This window comes from Xiphias gladius, chromosome 20 (assembly GCF_016859285.1).
Source record: "Xiphias gladius isolate SHS-SW01 ecotype Sanya breed wild chromosome 20, ASM1685928v1, whole genome shotgun sequence".
NCBI lineage: Eukaryota > Metazoa > Chordata > Actinopteri > Istiophoriformes > Xiphiidae > Xiphias > Xiphias gladius.
Genome location: NC_053419.1, coordinates 22771799 through 22795360, shown reverse-complemented (window position 1 = coordinate 22795360; position 23562 = coordinate 22771799). Strand labels below are relative to the sequence as shown.

At 44.5% G+C, this 23562-nt stretch overlaps 2 protein-coding genes across 3 annotated transcripts in view; both read right to left on the bottom strand.

The window, feature by feature from the left end:
- Positions 1 to 16031, bottom strand: part of ttc28 (tetratricopeptide repeat domain 28) — a 126841-nt gene extending 110810 nt beyond the window's left edge. Inside the window, exons 1-2 of the mRNA XM_040157733.1 lie at positions 15578 to 16031; positions 7796 to 8161 (exon numbers count right to left, since the gene is read on the bottom strand). Of these exons, the coding sequence (XP_040013667.1) occupies positions 7796 to 8161; positions 15578 to 15607 (396 nt within the window). The 5' untranslated portion in view covers positions 15608 to 16031. The remainder of the gene's footprint in view (positions 1 to 7795; positions 8162 to 15577) is intronic.
- Positions 16032 to 16213: 182 nt separating this feature from the next.
- Positions 16214 to 23321, bottom strand: pla2g3 (phospholipase A2 group III). 2 transcript variants are annotated; one of them, XM_040156706.1, is made up of 8 exons: positions 22684 to 23321; positions 21548 to 21680; positions 21294 to 21428; positions 19900 to 20270; positions 19668 to 19797; positions 19071 to 19181; positions 17825 to 17909; positions 16214 to 16842 (listed from the first exon to the last, which is right to left on the bottom strand). In XM_040156706.1, exons 1-8 carry the CDS (start codon positions 23225 to 23227, stop codon positions 16834 to 16836), a joined length of 1518 nt encoding a protein of 505 aa, XP_040012640.1. In that variant the 5' UTR covers positions 23228 to 23321; the 3' UTR covers positions 16214 to 16833. The 2 variants fall into 2 exon arrangements, with proteins under 2 accessions (XP_040012640.1, XP_040012639.1); XM_040156705.1 differs by lacking the exon at positions 16214 to 16842 and having other exon boundaries at positions 17456 to 17909.
- Between the last annotated feature and the right edge of the window lie 241 nt (positions 23322 to 23562).

The following is a 23562-nucleotide window of genomic DNA, read 5'->3' as shown; positions in this document are numbered from 1 at the left end:
CATAATCAGCTCTGGGTTTTCACTATAAATAGACAGTGTTCAATTGGTCCACCTTCAATTAATTCGACCCAACCAGGGGCAGTTCCACTGAGGATGGGGGGGGGGGCATGGACACCCCCCCTCCGTAAATTTTAAGGTTTCAGTTTAATTTATTCGCTAAAATCTCACCAAACAGAATCTTCTTACCGTCCAGCTGCTAAAATCCAGAGAAGACAGAGGAGCTGATAAAATTTTGATGTCGTTATCAAGTATTAACGTGCGCTCAGCGATCGCAGTGAGTGATCTGCTCTGCGCTCTGGTTGGCGGAGGTTACGTGTACCTGCGGCATGAGAGGGAGACCCGCGGACATGACTTGGGGGGGCTGTTAAAAACCCTGCAAAAATGCACGGTTTAAAAACAAACGAGACCTATGTCGTTATTCGGAGTCAGTACTAGCAACGAGATGCTACTGAACGTCAGACAAAGAAGATGCAGTAAGGAAAAGAAGCAACATATCAGGTAAGTGGTGTTAATGTATTAATACAACCACAATTTACATGCATTTTTTATAGACTATTTTTTAATTTGCAAAGCCTGATAGCTAATAATGTGCCTGGCCCCACTTCTGAGACCAAACCAAAACCCTTAATTCCAACTAACTGCTGCGTAACCTAGACAATCCTTTATTCAGTGCACAGCTGAAAGGGATCTACAGGCAGGCAGATGCTAATGAATGGACATTTACTTGGGTTTACATTGAGCACTTCTTTCAGGGAAGTCAACAACAGCTTATTAAAAACGACTCTTTGAACCTTGTCTCTGCTTTCGCTATAAATAGAACAAAATTACATAGTTGTTTCCAGTACACCTTCTGGGAAATTATTAGAAAATTTCCCAACCCTAAAATAAAGCTGCTTTTTTTTTTTTTTTTTTTTTCCTCATTGCAACACCAGAAACATCCGTCGAAACATCCAAAAAGCTTCCAGGGAGAGATTTTTTATTCTGGGGCCAAAAACAGATTAGTATTAAAAAGATCTGCGGAGGTTGTTTGTGTCAGCACTGAGCAGTGATGATCATGAAAGCAAATTTAAATTCCAAACAGGCACGCACCACGTTAAAGGACGTCTAGATCTCAGGATGCGGACTCAAATTGGGGAATTCTCTGGGGAATTACTTAAATAATCGGATGATATTCATTTAATGGGTGACGATTATGTTTGTCAGCTGTTATCAATCAACTAATTAATGTACGTGCGGAAGCCTATTTCTGCCCATGGGAGAAAAAAAAAAAACTTAAAAAATAAAGAATGAATTAATGAAAGCCCAAAAATAGCCCATAAATTCAAAGGTTGTATCTTATTTCATTAAGAATTATTTTCATTACCAAATGATCTGCTGATTATTTTCTGGGATTAGCTGATTAATCGTATTATCTATAAAATGTCAGACAACAGTGCAAAATTTCCCCGAGCAGGGCTGAAACTAACAGTTATTTTTGTTATAGATTCATCGGTTGGTTATTTTTTCAATTAACTGATTCATTGTTTGGTCCATGAAATGTCAAAAAAAATAACTACACCTCTTCTGAAACCCCCAATATGACATTTTCAAATTCCTTATTTCGTCCAACCAACAGTCCAAAACCCAAAGGTGTTCAATTTTAATTTTTTTTAAACGCAGAAAAGCAGCAAATCTTCTCATTGGAGATCTTTGAACCAGAGATTTACTGCCATTTTTCTTGATTAAACAACTATAACGATTATTTGATCATAGCAAACTGTTGCCAATACGTTTTCTGTCGATTGGCCAACCGACTAGACAGTACATTGTCGTATCCCAGAGCCCAAGATGACGTCTTCATATTGCTTGTTTTGTCCAACCGACGGTTTAAAGCCCAGAGAGATTCAGTTTTCACACAGTTAAGAAGCTGGTACCACCAGATTTTTGGCATTTTTTTGCTTGAAAAGTGACTCAAACAAATAATCAGTTACCAGAATAGTTGCCAGCTGCTTAAGAGACCGATCATCGCAGCTCTAATTCTTTGCACGGAGAATTCTTACTGAGTTGAAGAGATCTGGGAAGAACATAAAAGAACAACAACATCCAATGGGTACATTCTCGCCAGAGAGTAAAGAGAGCACACCAAGTGAAATATCTCCCTGTTTAGAGACTCGCTCTCCTCACATGGTCTGCAGCAAGTCCTGGATTACCCTACTGACCCAGACTGAGTTCTCCAAGACACAATTTCGGATACGGCACAAACTCAGCAGAGAACATTACCATCACAGCAGCACGGTCTCGGTTCAAGTCATGGGATTTTAAATTTGTCCAACCAGGGAGGAACCCAAACATGAGGAAACTGAATCTTTTCCCTTGGTTAGATCACATTATAATATAAACTCTGTCATGTGGGGAACCTTACTAAACAAGCCATTTTAGGTCCCGGGTCCCACTTAAAGAAACGGGACTCTGTGCTTTCTCTGCACGTATGGCAGTAATATTTTTGCAGAGTGTGGTTACAGAGTAGTTTCTTAATGACAGGGGAAGCCTGAGCGGTGCGGGGCCAGCTCCACGGCCTTCTGCGTAAACAGGCGTAGCTGGCTGCCATCTGGTTGGCTTCCACTTCAGAGCAGAGAGCCCGTCGAAACATTTACTGATGAGCTGCACTGATTCCCGCTGCAGCTCCCACTCCTGAATGTTTAGGAACAGTCTGGGATGGTAGCATCTAGCTTACAGCCACACGATTAAAGGCTCAGTTCGCCCAACTTACAAAAAAACAAAAACAAAAAAAACAAACCTATTTTCTCGCTGGCTTTTTTAAGGTGTCTAGCCATACAGATTGATAGATTTTGACATATTTGTCTCGGAGATTTCTGCCTCTACTCTAGTGTTATGAGGGGTGAAGGGGAATTTTTCTTTGTCGTGCCCGCAACACTGAAAAAATTCGGCATCATTATGTCTGGTCCTGTTTCTTGGGATAATCCGAAACAGACGGTCAACAGTTTTCATAGGGACTATTTCATCTGTAGAAATTGGTTCCAATGAACAATGCTCCCGGAGAGGTCTGTGAATAATCTTATCTTATCTAACCTTAAAACCTGGACACATTAAACCAAAACTATTTACATGGATAGGTACCAACAGAGGTAAGTGAGAAAACGTGTTGTTTTGTAATTTGGGTGAACCAAACCTTTAATGTTCTCAGAAGGGAGTAGTGTCTCAAATTGCCACTTCAAATTCTGTGCTGACATTTCAGTGATTAAAATATCTATCTTATGAGATTAAAACTACACTCCCGACCTTGAGGCCAGCAGACGAAGAAACAATCTCAACACAAGGTCCATTTAGGGGCTGTTCTGGAGCTTTTGATTGCTTCACACAATCTTCATCATCACCCCTGTAGCGATGAACCCACAGAGAAAACATCACCCAAATTTGAGTATCTCTTGTTTTATCGGCATCCTTGTTGCCAGCCGCAGCAGGTAGCCGGGATTTACCCACTATGTGCTCCCTACTCAGCACCGAGCAGCAGGCATTTAGCAGTTATTTTTCCTGTCGAGTTGGTGGAGACCAGCAACGAAGCTAAAAAGAGAGCGAAACCTGGACTCAAACTCATCCACGTGGACACAAACATGACTACAAATGAATGATGAAACAAATGGTGTGAGATTGTTTTATAAATGTATAACTTGGTTGGTTAGCCCACCCTAAATTTGCGACTGAGGGTGAATAATCCAAAAACTCCAAGCCAGTTTATCCTAAAACCGATCCGGTGCAGCCGCAGATGCGGTGCTGTGTCTCTTTTCTTGGAGGGGCAAACAGACGTCTTTATTTGTGGGACCAAAAAGTAAAGCTGTTTGTGTGGAGAGGCAAAAGTTTCCCGGACTACTATAGGCTTAGGAATCTGAATAAATGCACCTGTGTGGGGGTAAAAAGCCTCCTTGAAAGCATCTCACAACTTCGCACGGACCGAGTGAGCAGATGACGGCACACACAAAATAGTCAGGTCTGTCGGAGAAAAACACTCGAAAGAAAAGGCGTCCGCTCCTGCAGTTTTACTTCTGCGGTTTGACTTCATTTGAATCACAAAGAAACAAAGGGCTTTCTCAAAGCTCTGCACTGAATGCAACGACAAAGAGATAAAGCTGCACAAAAACGACAAGAAAACAACATCAAAATGCAAAGAGGTTTTGTTATTCTCTACCGCGTTGTTATCCAGATAAGCGCACAAGCACATGCGACTTTTGAGCAGTTACACCCCTCTGTTCCCATGACCGAGTCGCTCTTTTTGCGTGTGCGATACAGTGATTGTGTGTTGTGAGCCTGTTGTGCCGGCAGAGAAGTCGACGGGGGCAGCAATGGGACAAACCGTCAGAGGCAAACAGAAAAGAAGAAAAGCAAAGAGAAGAGAGCAAAGCCGACTGGGCCAAGAGCAGAAAGAGAGAGCTCAAGCAGAAATAAACGTCCCTCTCGGACAGACTCTCTCCTATTGGCAGTTCATTAGTCTTGACCTTGCCTTTGACCCACGGCGAATGCTGCCGCAAGCCCACTGCTATGACACCGCCGCTATACAACTCACACACACACACACACACACACACACACACACACACACACACACACACACACACAGAGACACACACAAAGGAATGCTGCTTCTGTTATTGTCTTTAAGTGCCAAACTCAGGCCAAGGCCTAGCCAGGGTTTCAAAAACAAAATAACAGCCATGCAAAGCTCTCTCACTCACACACACACACACACACACACACACACACACACACACACACACACTCACATATACACACCCAAACACCACTTCCGTCCATTCTCTCTCACAGAGAAAGGAAGTAGAGCCGAGCTGGCCGGGCCCCATTTGTCCAGACAGAGGTAGCCTGGCAAACCCTGTCTCATGCCTGCCCACTTCCCACTCTTGAATGGCTTTAATAGACTCTCTGGGCCCTCAGCATCCTTCAGCTCCTTCACTGCTCACCGCGTTGGTAGATGTAAAGGGGCCACTTCACATGTAAAGAAGTACCCGATGCAGCTTCCAGCCGTTAGTTTATCTGGTAAATGTGGTGGAAATGTGAAACACTGCGCATTTTCACACGACTCATTCTCTCTCTCACACGTCGCCGGACCTGCCTCGTACCACTGGAAATTAAAACTACATATTTAATGTAACGGCACAGGCAATAAAGAAAAAATCCTCTGTCACGGTATAAACAGCTTAATATAGATGTACACTCAGGTGTCAGTTTATTAGGAACACCTAGTCAGAACTAATGCAGTCTCGTACAACAATCCTGCAATAAATCCTCCCTTCAGGAAAGTTATAATGTTCAGTTTTTGTTGAAACAGTTTTAGAGTTTCGGTGTGTTTCTGGCAGGTGTAGCTATTGTTTTCTTCACCCCGTCTGTATCGGTGAGGGTAGGCTGTATAACTGAAACACCTCTCTGTACGATCCAATACCGCAAGACCTACTGAACGCAAAGTTCGTCCACATTAGTTCTCTACGGGGAAATTAAAGGATTCTGGGATAGCAGGCAACAAGAAACTGACCAGAGACACGTGACAATGGAGGAGTAAACGTAAATGTAAATGAGGGTGAAACTCAACTGGAGGTTTCCTCGGCAGTTTCCCCAAAAAGAAGAAGTGATGCATTGGAGGCACGTAGAAAGTCATTACTGCACCTTCTGAGATTCCACGTTCGCACGACCGAAATGCCTCAAAGGTTACAGGTACAGACGCATATGACGTATGCTCGGCACAAAGTCACTTCAGTTCTTCAAGAAAGTCGGAATCTATACAATGTTTGCTAACGTACAAGCTGCGTGCTAGCTGGAGAGCGTTAATATGCCTACTAGAGCTGTCAAGATCAAAAAATTAAGTCCAAGCGAATTAGAAATGACTCGTCATTTGTTCCAAATAATTCAAACTCAACCCATGTGAGTTTAACGACTCGCAGGGGCCAAGGTGAACGCGCTGGCAAGCCGGGGACACCTAGCACTGGTCAGTCACAACGTCTCCTAGGATTGTACATGGTTTCATGCATTGATGAATTATTGAAGAGGGGAAAAAAGGCTCTCCGTGCAAGCAGGACAATAAGTTCACGCTGTTTATTCAACGGATGTATTCTGTTGCCTGTTTCATAACGGTCTAAAGGCCCTTCCTCTTTTGTGGAGCAGTTTATACCCAGACAAAGGCGGTTAAACAACAGTGGGTAGAACACAGTTAACAGGGCTATCACTTTTTATCGGAGCCGGGATTTTAAATACTGGAAATGTAATGACCTGTTAAAAAATTCAAAGTTTACGGCCTAGTTAGTTTCGATTCATTCAAACTAGACCTTTTTTTTGTAAAAAGTGACAGCCCTAACAGCTAGTGAGGTACAACAGCTTCCTCCATTTTGGACTCTCCAGCTCTCCGTTCCCCTCAAACGTCAGCTATCGTTGAACATCGCTAATTCACCGGCCAGAGTTCACCAAAGTCGAACCGGATGCAAAGAGATTTGCGGGAATTTACCAGTAATTTGCTCTCGACAGTGAATCCAGTTATCGCAGTGATTCTACTGAAATCAATTCATTTCTTCATTTTAAATGATGGCGTGTCCCTTTGTCCAAATTAATCTCCTGTACATTGGGTAACATTTGTGTCCTTGTATCTTGTTTTGTTATTGTTTATTGATCAGGACAGCTGGAATTTCCAATAATGAGTAAGAAGCAGTAGCACAAGATGGCTGACAGCTGCCACCTCGAGTTGTCTGACGATGTGAACGCTCACAAGTCGTAAACACGGGACTCTCCGTCATTACCGTCCCTCCCGCGATGTCAACGCGGCCGGCAAAACGCCCGCGGTGACAACGCGAGAGGTGGCCGGCGCGGTGTCGCGGAACGCTTACTTTCCAGCTGTTCTTCGCCGTAACGCAGCCAGAGGTGATACCACAGAGATGACACCACGGTATGGAAAAATCTCGGAGAGTTGAGTGACCTCTGCTGTCTCACTGTATAGATTTTCACAATGTCCAACCCTACCTCTGAACTTTATTATCTGCCTCTCTCTGATGACGTACAGTTAGAGTAGGGCCTGATACATCGGCAGCGGCATCACACCGCATCCCCCGACGCCAGCATATTTACAGGGGGTTACAGGTGTGCGCTGTCCTTTTTTAAATACGCTTGTCAAACTAAGAAAGACTATACGGCAGAAGCTTAACATCACTATAAAACCATGAAAGCCCGACATGCGGACCGTGGCACCTCAACAGCGGGCTCGTGTTCAGCTGTCGTACACCGGTGACAAGGCAAAGCAAGCTGCCTTGACGGGATCTGGGGAGGAAAGAGGGGAAATAAGGAGCTGCTTCTTTCTGTGAGGCCAATTAAAGATCGTCAGCTGTAACCTGGCCAACCTCCGGAAAGAAACAAAGATTATTTTTCCAGCAACAGGTGATTTAAGGTACCTCGAAATGCTGACCTGCACGTGAGCTCCTGACAAACAATAGGGAGGCATCAGAGAGGGTAACATACACCGTTCACATTAAAACCAGTTACCGGTGCATTGATTATAAAGGTTTTATAATTAGCTGCATTTCTGCTGCTGCGTATGTACATAAATATAGCATTAATGAGATGATTCTGAGAGGCAGGCAAGTGAGGACCCCATCCATGCATCCATCTAACATCCATCCAACCATCCACTTAATGGATTCATCCACTCTTCTGCTACATAAAATCCACTTCCCGCTCTTAGCTGCAGTGTCTTTGTCACGCTCTCATACGTGGACTCTGTGATTCAGGGGCAAGGGGTCAGACCTCTTACCTTGGGCCATTTAGGGTTGATGAGACGGGCTTTGATCGCGTCATCCAGCGCGGTGCTGTACTGACCCAGTCTGAGATAGGCTGCCGAACGGTTGCTGTACAGGATGCAGTTTTGGGGGTCAGCAGTCAGGGCCTCGGTGTACAGACGCACAGCCAGGGCGTACTCCCCCTGCTGGCAGGCCTGGTTACTGCGACGCACGCGGTCCAGGAATTCTGCTTTGCTCAGGCCGGGGGGGCTGCAGCCGGTCGGTCGCTCTGACCTTTTCAACGTCGGGGCCGGAGGGATCACAGGGGAGGAAGAGGAGGAGGAGGACGACGGAGGAGGGTTGGTGGTCCTGCTGGCGGAGCGAGAGCCAAACAGGGAGAACTGAGGAGCAGAAGGGGAAGGAGAGAGAGAGGGAGACATTGGTTAAATGTCTTGTACCTACAGCTGAGCTGATCATTCCATTAGTCAATCGACAGAAAATTAATCAGCAACTATCAAAAACATCGTCCGGTTTCAGCTTCTCACATTCGAGGATTTTGCTGCTTTTCTCTGTCCGGAGCCCGGTTGACTGCAGCCCAGGTCCAGAGAGGATCGAGGAGTGAGGATCGATCAGAGAGGGATTTTGGGATGTACGACCGTGATATGCGGCCACAAACTCGACCAAAAGCTAGTAAACTGACTTTGAGATAAGTCACTATTTTCTAGGTCAAAAATGAAATTCCAACATCAATTTTTATTTGAGTTTATATTTATGGTTTTATTTCAGGTTATTTTGTGGATACTGGTATTGTATGTCCTGTAATCAGCAGTTGGAACGTGCGACCATTGGTTCTAAGGATGAATGAATTGAGTCTTAAAATTTATCATCCCTGTGTAGAGACAGGGGCCTTCATGAAGGGGGAGTAGCAGGTATTTTCACTTTGAGCCACATCTTTTGAGCCGTGTCACTTAAAAGTTCGGATTGATCAAATGAGATGGTGGTGGAGAAATTACATGAGAAATAAACACAAGCTTCAATAGACAAAGGAAAAGTGCCTTTGGCTGCCGTTACGTAAGTCATAAAAAACAACTTCTTTCAAGCAGAATTCTACCCAGGACGACACAGAAACGGCAGCAGCCTCATTTGCATGATAGGATTCTGTAGTTTCTGGCAAATGGGACACCAAAGTGCTGCGTGCACTTTTCTCCTCTGTTCGGTGGTAGCGGCTCGAAATTCCTCAGAGAGATGGAGAGAGAACGGGAGGAGAGTCAGATGAGGGTTCTGTTCTTCTCGTTCGTTTCTGTCACACCCGCTGAAATTCTGCGTAAAATGTGCACACTGGGGTTGGCGCTCTGTAGCTTTAACATTGAAACGTTGCCTCCCTCCCTGATCTGGTGTTTCCAAATTTGTCCTTTCACCAGAGCTTACACCAAGGCCTTCATTATACCTCTCTCACACACACACACACACACACACACACACACAGAAATGTTTGGATACACACTTCAAATATGCAGACTGGAGGGATTCTTAAAACTTGTAAATGCATCACCCAACAGCTTCGAGAGAGAGGCGAGAAAACGCATAAAACTTTGGGAAAGCAAACGAAAAAATGTTCTCACGCTAGTCTCACGCTATCGAGTATCTACTCTGTGTGTTTTGAATTAACACCGGACAGTTGCTACCGTTTGTACCATGAGGGCGGCTGCTACCTGTAAAAAAAAAAAAAAAAAAAGTTGAGCAATACTCCAGAGGTTTCCAAACGTTCAGGGCGGCGCGGAGGGGGAGGTGGGAGGCAAGGTGAAAGGGGCAGGTGCGTGCAGTTACTGTAGTTTGGCTGTAAACACTGTAAACGCGAAACTGGTCGGCAGGTGCCCGAGTGCCGCAGCTGCAAACAGAGTCAGTGTGTTTTATGAAGAGCCCGTTTGGTCCAGAGCAACCTTCTGCCGGACGGAGCGCAGGACAAATCACCCGCGAGGTCGTTTCAACGCACAGCAGACCCCTATTGCTTGTTGTTTAGGTGAGACAGAAGAGTTTTCCGGAGCAAACAACACACCGGGCTCCTCCATCTTGGCTCATCGGGTGAGCTGCAAAGAAGAAGAATTTCTTGATTTCTGGTGCAAACTAAGTGCTGCTTCAATACTCACCGTTTAACTCGTGGCATTTTTAATTGATTCTGCCTCTGACAGACGCCGATGTGATTCATTTAGAAAAAAGTCAAACTGCAGGCTGTTAAATGCAAGATCCAGGTCTGGTTTTTGAAGCATCTGCAAATCGTGCGGGTGACAGTGACTGGACTAGTGAACCCCCAAAAGAAAGTCTCTGAAATCTTTTGTTTGGATTTTTCATATTTTATTTATTCAGTGAGTTATTCAGTTAGTTTAACTTAAATTAAACACTGTTCTATGAAGGAAAATTCTTCTGGATATGAAGAAGTCAAATAACTAAAGTCCAACTAAAGTTACTTTCTCAGACTCTCAGTCTCTTTTTTACTGATGATTACTAGCAAATTACATAGTTCTCCCCAATATAAAAATCTAAATACTGTTTCAAAGCCTTTGCCCCACAGCGAGAAATTAAATTCTGGTTGAGAAACACTGATTTCTTCATATATTAATTTATATATTTGTCAAATTTAAATCGAGTGAGTCTGATAATAATGGCAGCGGCGGTAATCTCCCCCTCAAGGTGCTCAAAAGCTCTGAATCCCCCAGAAACATGACAGCGACAGCGTGACCCCAGTGTCCTCAACGTTAGCTCAGGCCGATGCCCAATCCACTCAGCAGATTTCCACCAGTCACAATCCTCTTACGGCGCCTATTTTTCACTAGTTGTGAATGTCTGCCGTGCTGTTATGAAACGCTTGCTCAAATACGACAAATGCGATACAAAGCAGAGCGTGCTTAGCGTGTTACCAGGGCCGTGTTTGCAGAAGTAAACAAAGAGGGCCCACTTATCGCGTGTGGAACTAGGAGGTAAATCTCTAAGCCTATTACCGTTCAACTGGAATACAGTGAATAGAGCACATGAAGAGAGATGACTGAGGGGAGGTCAGTGTGGACTTATGCAATCACACGGTTTACTTTACTGAGTCGGCTGTACACGCTGCTGTGTCGCGGCGTGGCGCAGACAGAAGTCCGACTTCACTGAAACGTCCCTGCCGCGTTGCGCGGCGGCACCTCCTGCGCGAGCTGCTTCGAGGGGCTCGTTTGCATGTGCTGAGGGCACGTCGGCGAGTCCGAGTCAGAGGGGCGAACTGGAAAATGCAGAGGGTGAGAGTCCGACGCACTGACCCTTCGCCCGCACGGTTTGACCAGTCTCTCTCGGTGGTCTGACTCAATGGTCCAGACGGGATGATTCAGTCCACCTTAAAGAACTGAGGCGCGTCACGTCTCTGCTGCAGAGCCTCAGTAGCACAGTGGTAGAAAGAACTAAGTACCTTTACTCCAGTACTGCACTTGAGTGCAACCTTTGAGGTACTTGTACTTTACTTGAGTGAATCCACTTTTGGAAACGTTTTCACTCCATCGCTGGAGCTACAACTTCCTTTGCAGCTTCAAGTGAATAAAACTAAATATGATCAACTAATAAAATGATCATGTAATATTATATATTGAGCCACGAAGACGTATATGAAGCAGTTATAAATATTTTGAAATAGCTCATCCTGCATAATGAACTTTGAGTATGTTTTCATTCCTAATTCTGTTCTTTTACCTACGTAAAGTTGTCGATGCAGGACTTTTTACTTGCAACGGAGTTTTCCTACACTGTGGTATTGCTACTTAGGTTTACTTCGGTAAAAGATCCGAGCCCTATTCTCGCCACTGCTCGTCAATTTATTCATTTCATCCGGGACTGTCTCTTCTTCTGAGTGAGTCCCGGCCAAAATGGCGTCGTAAAGACGATACGCAAGCTGCCGCTCGAGACATTCACATTAAGATACATTTAGAAACTACATTTTAACGCGAAGGCAGTGGAAGGCCTTTGCTTTGAAATCGGACAATAACATCTGCAGTTAGGTAATGTGAGATTTACTCTACAGAGTTGATCTAAAACTAGATTTACACATTTTCTGCACTTTTTGACAGGTGGTTGTCTTAAAACACAGCACCGGACAAAAAAAGGTTCTATTCCATGATTTGCAACGTTTAATAAAGGAAAACAGCTCAATGAACCTTCAGAGAGCCGGAGGTAAAAACACGCTGTGAAGCAGCTACGTTGCTCAGCAGGTGGGTTGCGGTTGACGAGGGAAAAAAAGATGGCGGAGAATGCACAGGTGAGGTGGTTCGATGAAGACGAGAGGGCGCATGTATTTACGTCCGGCGGAGCCTCTTGCAACTGCGCCGGGGACACACGGACGGCGAGTGCAGCCTCGGCTCCGAGCCGCCGCTCTGTCTGTTTGTAACGTCCCCATCCGCACACGACACCGGTGACCGGCGGGTCACACGCGTTGGACGAGTTGAACGTGACGGCGCGTCTGTGGCTACGAGGTGGACGTACCGTAACGCCTCGACCTACGGCGTGCAGGCGTAAAAAAAAAAAAAAAACATTCCCACTTCTAGTTTAAGAATTTAGTTACGGTCTCGTGTTACTACAGAACGATTTCATCAGTTCCACGCAGAAAGGCTTACGGGTGATTTTTAAACGAAGTCAGTGTCGGGGGAGAGAAATCTGGATTGGTGCAAACCCCCTAGGGGAAAAATAAAATGCAAGAAAGACATTGGACAACACCACAATTCTCTCTACAAGGAACAAAGACATTAAAGACTGAACTGACACGAGGGCAAATTGCCCCTGTCAGTCCTTAATTGTCTTTACACTGATTTGAATTGTGAATATAGAACGAATCTTTAACTAAGCTCGTCCTTTTTCAAACCACATATGCTGCAGTCTACTGTTTGTGAAATCTGCTTCATCGGGATCTGATTTGTTGTGTGACGCACACACACACACACACACACACACACACATGCAAATCATATGCCAAGCTGACAGTAGCACTAAGTCACTCAGCACAACGTTTCCTCTGACAGTTTATCATGAGCGTCTTTGTTGACATATGTATTTGCTGGCTCGAACATGACAGCAGACGCACAAACACACACACACACACACACACACAAGCGCATACACACCACACACACAAAACCAAGACACAAACACACACACACCAATACACACACAAAACCAGCCACAAAACCAGACACAAACACACACACACAAAACCAGCCACAAAACCAGACACAAACACACACACACACACAAGTTTTATAAAAAACGTTAGGGTGTGTGAACAGGAGTTTGCACAGGAAAGAGTTCAGGTTGGAGGAACAACGGCATTCTCTCACACACACACATGCAAAAAAAGACAAAAAAAAAAAAAAACAGGAACACAACATGAATATCCTGTCCAAGTCCCTCCAAGATTACACACACACACACACACACACACTTCTCCCGTCTCCTGTCTTACTACTCCCAGCCCCCTTTTGCAGTCCAGGTCAAAGGGAGTACATTCCTGGAGAACAACACAGAGACACAGACACAAGCTGAACGGCTGAATACCTGAAGGAGAGGAAGTTGCGTCCCTGAACGTGAACCTCTGCTCTTTTAGCGCAAGTCATGTTGCAGGTGAAGCATCGAGGCGACAAGCCGCTACCGGCTGCAGTCACAACGGTACCTGACGTGAGCCGAAGAGAAAGTCGATGTGTTTTCCTGGGTGTACCGGAGCGAAGTTTTAATCAGTAGGTAATGTCAAGGCTCCGCATTGGCTCAGTGAACGGAAATCACGCTGGATTAGAGCCGAAGCTATTAGTCGACTAATCGATTAGCTGATCGACAGAAAAATTCACCTGCGACTACTTCGGTTGCTTCTCGAGCACGAACACTTTGCCTTTTCTGGCTCCAGCTTCCCGGATCAGAATATTTTTGGCTTTTCTTTCTTCATATATGGTAGCAAACTGAATGTTTTTGAGTTGGTCTGTTAAAACGAACTCTCTGAAAACATCACATCAGTCTCAGGGAAATGATGATTTTTCACTATTTTCCCAGATTTATTACAGACAAAACAATTAATCAAGAAAATAATGGCATATTAATGGATAATGAAAATAATTGTACCTATGATACTGAGTGTGCTGATCTGGGTATTTTACAATTGAAAAAAAATGAACCTGTCATTGCTCTCTGGTGGACAAACTTTGTAAAGCTGGAGTTTAAAGCTGCAACTTCATTATCAGTTAATCTGCTGATTATTTTCCTCCATGAACTGAGTCGTCCTTTTGTCTTACAAATGTAAAAAAAAAAAAAAGAGAGAGAAGAAGAAGAAATAGCGAAGATACCCGGTGTAATGTCCCACAGCCCAGTGTGACGTCTTGAAGTGTGTTGTTTCCAGTGCGGCCAATGGTCCACACTCAAACATATTCACTTTACAAAGCTTTGACACACAGAACAGCAGCTAAAGTTCCCAGTGGAGAAGCCAGAGGAGAGTTCTGGACTGATAAACCACTGAAACAATCTAAACAGTTGGTGATTCATTCTTTCAATCAATCGTGAATCTTTTCAGCTCCAGAGACACTGTTTATACATTACCTCAAACATATCCTTGGCCTCTCTCTACTGACATTTCTTGCTTCTTGATACAACACATAGATGCCGATATGCAGCATCTTCAGCCCGACCGAAACCGGGGACATTTTACGCGGCGCTCGCTGGTGGGCCAACGGTAGGACAGTGACACTGTCAGACCTAGTTTGGCATTTCTGCCCTGCAACATTTACAGCGGTTTCGATCAATCTACGTCAAGCTGACACTGGCCCTGCTGATTTATCAGACCGGCTCTAAAAGTCCATTCCCAAAACTCTCGGTGGTGCCTTTTGTCTTGCTTGCTTTTGTATTCTTTGTTCTAGTGTTGATTTTTCTGTACCTTCAATTTGTTTTTTCAGGTTGCGATTACTTTTTTCTTCCCTGGAATAAAGTCTGAGATAAAACATGAGGTCTGGTCCAGCTCTCGGTTCTTTTAAATCCAGGCTTAAAACTTTCACTGCTTTTTTATTAAACTTGGTCCCATCTGGTCTTACACTGCACTGTAATTCTACCCTTTTACTCCATTTTATTTCATCTTTAACTTCTACTTTGTTTTACTCTTCCAAATCCTATTTATGTGTCCTTTGATATTGCTTGTGTTCCTCTTATATTTTGCGTTAACGCCTTTTCAAGTCTTTTGTAAAGCGCTTTACCTCGTCGTCGAAAGGTTCAATACCGATGAAGTAGCCTTGTCTTGCCTTCTCTAACTCTTTTAATGAATTTATATGAATTCTGTTGCTCTTGGGCTCGTATTAAGAGCATGAAATGATGTTAAACGACACCGGTCTTTTTCCTTGTGCCTCCCTGGCCGTTAGGTCTGTAAGTCACAGGCAAAGGTGACATCCACGGGCACGCATGAGGTCTCCAGAAGGTTTTCAGAGCAGATCCCAGGGGAGCGGGGACGGTTGCATTGCAGTGGCCCCCACGCAGCCTCCACTGCAGCCTGACAGAAACCATTTGGGAGCTGTTGTGTAAAGTCCCACCAGTGGTTTCGAAGTAAATCCTGCAGGACGGCAGCTCAGCATGGGATGCGAGCTGCCTGTGTGTGTGTGTGTGTGTGTGTGTGTGAACTGTCACACTGTGTAGAGCAAACGGGCTTTTTCTTTCTTTCTCCCTTCCTTTCCTTCCCTGTCCCTCCCCAGCCTCCCTCACCACCACCCGGCCGCCACAGCCGGCTGTGACATCTGCGAAAACCACCGAGTAAATCAGCCCCGTTCCAGTGGCCTCACCTTTTCTTTCCTCGTTCTTTGCTTTTCCATCTCTGGCTAAATCCGACAGCGACGGCGGCTCCAAACTTTCATCCCGCAGCTGCGGCGATAGCCGGACGCGAAAAAAAAAAACTCTCAGCCACCGTCCACGACAATAGCGGCCCGGAGGTACACCACGGCTTATCCGGAGCCCTCCCGCGCTCCCTTACTCATCGGTGAGGCGGAGGCGGGGAGACCCTTGCGCTGCGTAGCGGTCCTCCGAAGTTTGTTCCTGGGGAAAGTTAGTCCGGAGTAAGTGCGCCATGTTCCCGCAGCCGATCCTCTCCCCCTTAGCGGAATTTTTTTTTTTTTTTTGGTCCGGTGAGAGGCGGGGATCCGGTCGGCCCCGTGGCCGCAGCCTTCAGCAGGGTTTCAGTTACACGTCCGTGACATCAGAGAGGAGTTGAGTTACCTGGCGGATGTTCGTCGCCGCGGGCCTCGGCGAAGCGGTGCCGGGGTCGGCGCGGCGTGTCAGGAGGAGGTGGAAGAAAGAAAAAAAAAAAAAAAACGAACCGAAAAGCTTTACTCTGTGGAATAAATGCTCGGCTCATCGGGGTTTGCTTTGCTTTTTAACTTTTATTGAGATACCAAAAAAAAAAAACCAACAAACACCAAGAAAACAATAAATAATTAAAACACACGTAACATTTGCAGTCTACATGGCAGGAAGCAAATGTCCCCCGACCTTTAAAAACTTTTAAGACTTTTACACTCTGGGTAAATAGGTCAACATGTCTGGAAACATATGCTCAGTCACCTTTTTATAGTCGGAAAGGTTGATACCACTGGCTCACCGTATGTGTCCGTTAACCAGGAAGCTGCGGCCGGGAGGGAGTTAGCTTAGCTTAGCATAAAGGCTGGAAACCAAACCGACCAGCATCTGTAAAGCTCACTAGCTAACATGTTATATCTTGTTTGATTTGTCCATGTAAAAAACAAAAACAAACGGTGGTTTTGTGGGGTTTTATGTGCAGGAGTCTCTGCCGTTTGCCCGGAGAACTCGCGGCGATTAAAGGAAGTCACTGCCTCCGGCCGGGAAATAGTTCACCGCACAACCTCGGTAAACCCACAACCTGTCGTTTTTTGCACTTCAGTTTTTGTAGGGGTTAAAATAAATGAGATGCAACAGATTTTGTTCCTTTTGAACACCGACAGCTGTTTCCACCTGCTTCCAGCCTCTATGCTAGTCCGTCTTCATATTTGTCGTACAGACGTCAGAGTGGTGTCAATCCTCTCATCTAAAAAGTCTAAAAACCAAAAACAGCGTTTCCCCAAAATATCAACCAAATATTCCACAATGTGTTTCCTATGTACAGATATTTACATACTTTTTCATTGCTGTGCCAACAACACAATCTGCATCTGTCTATATATAACTCATACAATAAAGTACAAATATTTATAAGTATAACGAGTGCCGAAACCTCGATAACGGTGACGAGGCAGCAGGACTGTAGCCGTGATTTTAGCCGCACTGAGGTCGGGAGCACGACGTCTCCCAGTGCAGCCGAAAAATCGTGGGTAAGTTTGCGCCGCAAATTCAAAAAACAATGCGGCCTCAACTGAGATTCGCTGCATCCCTCATTTAACGATATAAATACATCATTCTGCAACTAATGGGGACCCAAAGTGTTCATCATTAAATAAATGTATTTATCCCATTTCTATCTTTTTTCCAAAGTCCGGTTATTTGTTTTCTCTTTTTAAGTCCTGGGACCGCGTTGGAAATAAAATCCAATGAAATCAACATCATCTGTCTGGTCATCCAGACCAAAGCAACAGCCAATCACATAACTGGCTCAGCCCTGGTTGTTTCTATTCACAGACAAAGACTTTGTGATTAAAAAGTGACAGTGTGACGTAAAACTTTCACCGAGAAAAAGGAGTTTATGAGAGAAAACAGACTTTGGGGGAAGGAAATGCTGTAATGAAATAAAAATCACCTTCATTAACCTTACTTCAAAGTTTCACAGCTATATTTGTATTTTGTCTGCATTTATTCACATGATTCTTTATTTCATGATGTCTTATGTTTCTATTCAAATCAAACACTCTGGGTCACCCTCAGACAAGATGTCTTTGTCTTACTGGCCGTTGAGCATTTTGTTTTCTGGTGGTGTTCATCTGTTTGGGCCGAGTCAGCCTGAGACACAGTCTGTGAAGCCTCACAGCTCGGTCTTTTCTTTTAGCGCTCCTGATGTTTGGCCTCCTGACCTTCAGTTTTACTACCTGTAGATGGCGCTGCTCCCCCACCTCTGCACCGCTCCTCTGGTCCAGCTGGGGAATATCTGCCTCCACCAGAGCTGCGGTACAGCTGTTGAAGAAAGAAGAGGCAATGATGGTTTTGTGAAGCTATAATTACCGACATGCAAGTTTGAGGTGCTTGTACTTTATATGAATGTTTCCATTCTATGCAACTTCTATGCTTCTACTCCACTACGTTTCAGAGGGAAATATTATACTTTTTACCCCATTCATTTAACAGCTACAGTTACTAATTACTTTGCAGAATTGACATTAGAAAACATTTGAAAAGCTTGTAAAATACAGTGCATTTTTAAACATTAAACCAGTGGCTCTAAAACGTCTCGTCCCCTTTCAGAGCTGTTGGAAGTTACACCAAAGAGGGATTACCCCTGTAAACTTCTCTGATGGTCTCATCTAGGTAATGTTTTATAAAAACAACAAATATTAGAGTATGGCTACACGTTTGTGTGGAAGAGCTTTGTGTCTTCTTCTTCCCTCTCCCATTAATCATGTCAGGACCACACAGATTTAGATTTATCTTGTGACCCTTTAAAGGGGCTCGGCCCCTAGGATGAGAGCCACTGGTGGAAAGTAGCCAAGTACATCTACTCAAGTACCGTACTTAAGTGCAAATACTTGTAAAATACTTGTATTGCATTTGAGTATTTCCATTTTATGCTACTTTATACTTCTACCCCGCTACATTTCAGATGGAAATATTGTTCTTTTACTATACTTACTATACTTTTTGATCCACTACATTTGTCTGACCACTGTATATACTTTGCAGATTGACACTTTACATTCAAAATACAGCGATTTAATCAAATACGATGCATTGTTAAAGATGAAACCAGTGGTTCCGAAACTTTTTAGCTTGTGACTCTTTACAAAAAAGAGTCTCAGTCGCGTTTCAGACGGCTCTAGCGCCGTCAAGATCGGCCAAAAATGACGTTCGATTATTCCTTCAAAAAAAACCCCACATAGTTTCGAACATTCGTATATCTATTTTTGCACCTTATGTCCATAAGAGGGCAAACCAATACAGGGGAGAGAAATATCTACTTGGGTGCATATGTTCGAGATCTGCCCTCAGGTTGCCAGCGCTGGAATGCTAGGCTAACTGCTACATGCAGTTAGCAGAATGATTATACGATATGTTTCAGTGTATTTCTTAAAGCCAGCTTGTGGGGATACACCCACAGTGTGTCTGTGTTTGTATACTGACGTTTTTCCTGCTGTGCAGTCCTGCGTCAGTAGGCAAGATTTAGACACGTGTCCCAGCAGAAGAGCCTGTACTTCGGTCAGTTGTCTCTGTTTAACCAAAGTCTGATATAATCTGGAAGGACAGCGAGACAAAACAAACATTTGAGAGCAACAGACGTGCCAAAAAAAAAAAAAACCCAGCAAATACAGCAGATGGACCGACTGACAAAGCAAAAAGAAAAAACAGACAGAGAGTCTGTGAGTGCAAACATGAGATTATGCAGATTAAAATCATTTCTGTGCAGAGCCGGTACACCTTATGTAAGTGTGACTCTGAATGTAAGTGTACACTGCTCCTGGCCTACTTTCATCTTGTGAAACACCACACCATGCCTGCCTTGTCTTACTCGGTAAACACAGAAATTAAGGTGAGTGCACCATTATCACAAAGTCTGTATGCTCTTCAAATAGCACCTGGAAATATTTACTCCAGGGGGTTAAATTAGTGTGTGCAATCTAGACGTGGTGTGACACATCCCCAAAATGTGGAGTTTTATGCCTATAATAAGCTAAATTTTCAGTCTGATTGGTATTTATTGACTGGAAATTCTCGGTTTACCCGGCGGTACAGTTGCAGTGGTACAGCGTCCTGGGCTCTAGGTTGTGGAGGCCGTATCTCCTCTGCTGGGGAGGGATCTTTTCCCTGCACACATCCAGATCCTTATAGATATCACAAGACGGCTGCATCTCTGCGGAGGGGAAGCATCAACGGAAATGTTTGGTTCCGTTATCGTCGTGTAGACAAATAAACTGAAATGCTGGAGAGATACAGTGTGAGCATTCTTGAATACCTGTGATATCAGCGTTCGGCTCAGTCACAGTTTGGTTTTTGAAGGGTGAAGTGCTCTCCAGATCATATCGTCTCTCAGGTACTGATCCTGTAGGTCTCTCCGATGTATTTGTGACTGTGGAGGTGGTGACACTGGCAACAGGCGGGACGGAGGCTGAGGGTGAACTCGTTGAAGGTGTAGGGACTGTGGATGCAGCAGCAGTGATGGAGAAGGCCTGTGGGTCTGACGTGCTGCTCTCCGGGTGTTCTCCAGGTCTGGTTGTATTGATGATGGAGCTGGTACTGTTAATGCAGGCCTCTGTTGGGTTGGTAGACTCGTACACTATGGGCGGATGGACCTCAGCATACAGAGCCATTTTAGTCTCTTTACACCTGTAAATCAGAACAGAAGAGAGGTTGATGTCATTTAAAGGACTAGTTTGACATTCTCGGAGATACCCTTGTTTGCTTTCTTGCAGAGAGTTAGACGTGAAGATCAATAGTACACTCGTGTGTCCGTTCACTATGAAGCTACAGTCAGCGGTCTGTTTGTTTAGCCTAGCATAACGACCGGAAGCAAGGGGAAACAGCTAGTCTGGCTCTGTCCCCCACCAGCACCTCTAAACTTCACCAATCAACATGTTATATCTCATTAGTTTAATTTGCAGGAAAAAAGAAAAAAGAAAAATCAAGGCTAGCCGTTTCCCCCCCGTTTCCAGCCTTGACGCAAAGGTAAGCTATGCTAATAGCCTACTGGCAATAACTTTAGCATATTTAGCATGTAAACACGAGAGTGGTATCAATATTCTCATCTAATTGATCTTATATTTTCACAAGACTATAAGTTAGCCATGCTAGCAGCTGTGCGAGGCTGTACTTAGATACCACATGCCAGTAGTGCTTTGAGCTGAATGCTAACGTCGACATGCTAACACGATTACAATTACAGTGTTAACATGCTGATGTCATTTACCGTATTTACCATGTTCACCATCTTAGTTTGGCTTGTAGTTTAGCTCTAACTACAAAATACAACTGGGGCTGATGGGGATGTGACTTGTTTTGCAGGTATTTCATCAGAAACCAAAGTATTGGGCAAACTGAAATTTTTGGGGTCCTCTGGGGACCATGAATGCCTGTAAGAACTTTAAGGGAAATTCATGGAATAGTTGTTTAGATATTTTCAGTCAGGACCAAATTGGTGGACCGACCAACCAGGATTGCCTACCCCCCGAGCAGCTCGCACAGCTAAAAATAAAAAAAAAAGTGGGATTTTTTTTTTTTTTTTTTGTACAGTGGGTGAATCTCATCTACCATCATCCAAATCATCAAATCACTACTGATAAATCATTAATTTTATTTGATTTAAACCTATACACACCAGAGTCTTACTAGGTAATTTAGACCTCTACTCACATCCCAAACCAGTTTCTCTGTGTACACTGGAGTCGGTGGGAGAACTCAAAGCAGTGCATCTTCAGCAGGTTGAAGAAGGTGTATCCCACTACATCGGATATGCTGTCATTCGCCTCCATGAGACAACTGCGAAACCTACAACATGAATCGTATTGGGTCCACGATTAGAAGAAAACGTCAGAGAAGGCACACGCAAGAAATCAGTTGATACGGACTGGGTGTAGTTTGGTGCAGGCACAGTTATAAATCCCTACTTGTTGTCACATTCACAGTGAGACATGGTAAAGATGTTGCTGTTGAAGACACCAAACTCTGACTGAAAGGACAGGATGGTGTGTTTGCACTGGTCGTGTTCCCTGCAGCAGCTGTCCGTGTCTTCAAAAACCCCTGCAAAAAAAGATAACGGCAGAGGGAACGGTTAGGGATGAATTACAAGATTACTACCACAAATCCGATTTTATTTCAATTTGATTCCTCTTTTATAAAACTTTACTCCAATTTGATGAAATGACCGTGAAATAGTCCCTACATCTTGGGTCATTCCACCAACAAAATTTCAAACTGTGTTTATTTAGACTCAATTTTTTGGGAACAAATGAAGCAAAAAAAGAATTTGATCGGTGAGTTAAAGGAACACACCGCTGAATTTACAGGTAAAAGTCAGTTTTTGACCGCTAATAACACTATGGAGCAACGCTTTAATGATCGGGTCCCCGTTTTGTTTGTTCACGTACGCTGTTGACAAGACTCACTCGATTTCACTGATCTACAGGTGATCTACAGAGAAAACCTAATGACAGAGGCTATTGAGTTGCATCATGGGAAACGTAGGATCCATTGTTTCTGCAGCTCAGCCCAAGGACAAACTTCTGCTGCACCAATTCTTATGGCTCTTTTTAAAATCTCTCACTTGCAGGTCCCACAACTTTGCGAAAGCAAAGGAGCCTGTCAACGGACTAAGTTTTGATGTGTCATCAAATGCACACAGCAGAGGAACCACCGGTGTTTCCCTCCAGTCACTTTCTGTTAATGCAGGAATATAATATGGCATAATTTACTGCCTTCAAATAACAGGCTTCTAAGCTTTTGGGTTTTGTTTTTTTTTCTTTTTAATCTGACATCAGTGGTTCCCAACCTTTTTTAAATGAATCCTCTACTTGTGACCCTAATAACAGGAGATGGCCTTTGTGTTGTTTGCATTTTCACAAGAAAATGCAAACATCCAAAAAAATTCATGATAATAGGCAAAGTTTTGTGCAACTATATATATATATAATTATATATGTATCTATATGATCCCTCAAACTTTTCTTGGGACACAAGGTTGGATAAAACTACCCAACATAATTATCAAGTTCATAAATGGACTAAAGGTCTGAATCCAACCTACCCAAATCTGCATAGGATGGCGCCTTGTTGCCAGAGCCGCACCAGAGAGTGCCGGGTACAATGAAGCCGCGCTTTACACGCTGATGAGTCCTGACGTCTGACCTTTCATCTTGACCTTGACTACTGTCAGCCGCCGGGAGACCACCGACGCTCCTCACCAGCCTTTTCCCTGTGCGCCCCCCGAGCTCGGCCACCCCTGGAGAGGCCAGAGAGACGCACCGCTCCTCGGCCCCAAACATAGAGCCCAGGTCGAAACTTTCATCCGGACGATCGGAAAACCCCCGCGCGCGCTCCTGGCACAGGGAGAAATAGTCCCGGATCACTGATGCGTCGTCGCTCCAGGCGCAGCGGAGCAGCGTGCGCTCCCCGGACCAGGCGCTGTGGTAGAGCCGCGGAGATGGAGAGCTCTGCAGCAGAAAACTGTAGTGCACGTCTTCGTTGGGCAAAACTTTGGTCCAGGCACAGAGGACCGAGGCGTCCGCAGCCGTCCATCTCAGGAGTGATGATGTGAAAATGACGGTGACAAGAGGAGCGATGTGCGTCATGGCGGCGCGTCGAGGGAACAGCTGCCGAACGAGAGAGGCTGTTTCACCAGCACGTTTAAAACAAATGATTGCTTCAGTCACTGGGGGCCTTGTATCAGATTAACAGACCCCAGGTCAGGTTTAAATGAAAAGGGGAGGAGGCGTGTGTTTGTGTGTGTGTGTGTGTGTGTGGGGGGGGGTTGTTCCAGTGGATCTACAATAAATGCAACATCTAAATCTGCCTGAATCATGTGACCTGTCAGAAGAGTCCAACATCAGTCTCTCTCTCTCTCTCTCTCTCACACACACACACAAACACACACACACACACACATTGACAGTAACTATGACCTATT

Bases quoted from the DNA above. Each gene is read 5' to 3' on its own strand.
- pla2g3 (XM_040156705.1), bottom strand. From the start codon at position 23,227: ATGACGCACATCGCTCCTCTTGTCACCGTCATTTTCACATCATCACTC. The intron at 21,681-22,683 runs GTAGGTTGGATT...CTTTTTTTGCAG, and splicing joins GCCATCCTATGCAGATTTGG to GGGTTTTTGAAGACACGGAC. The intron at 17,910-19,070 runs GTCAGTATACAA...TTTCTTCAACAG, and splicing joins GACTGCACAGCAGGAAAAAC to CTGTACCGCAGCTCTGGTGG.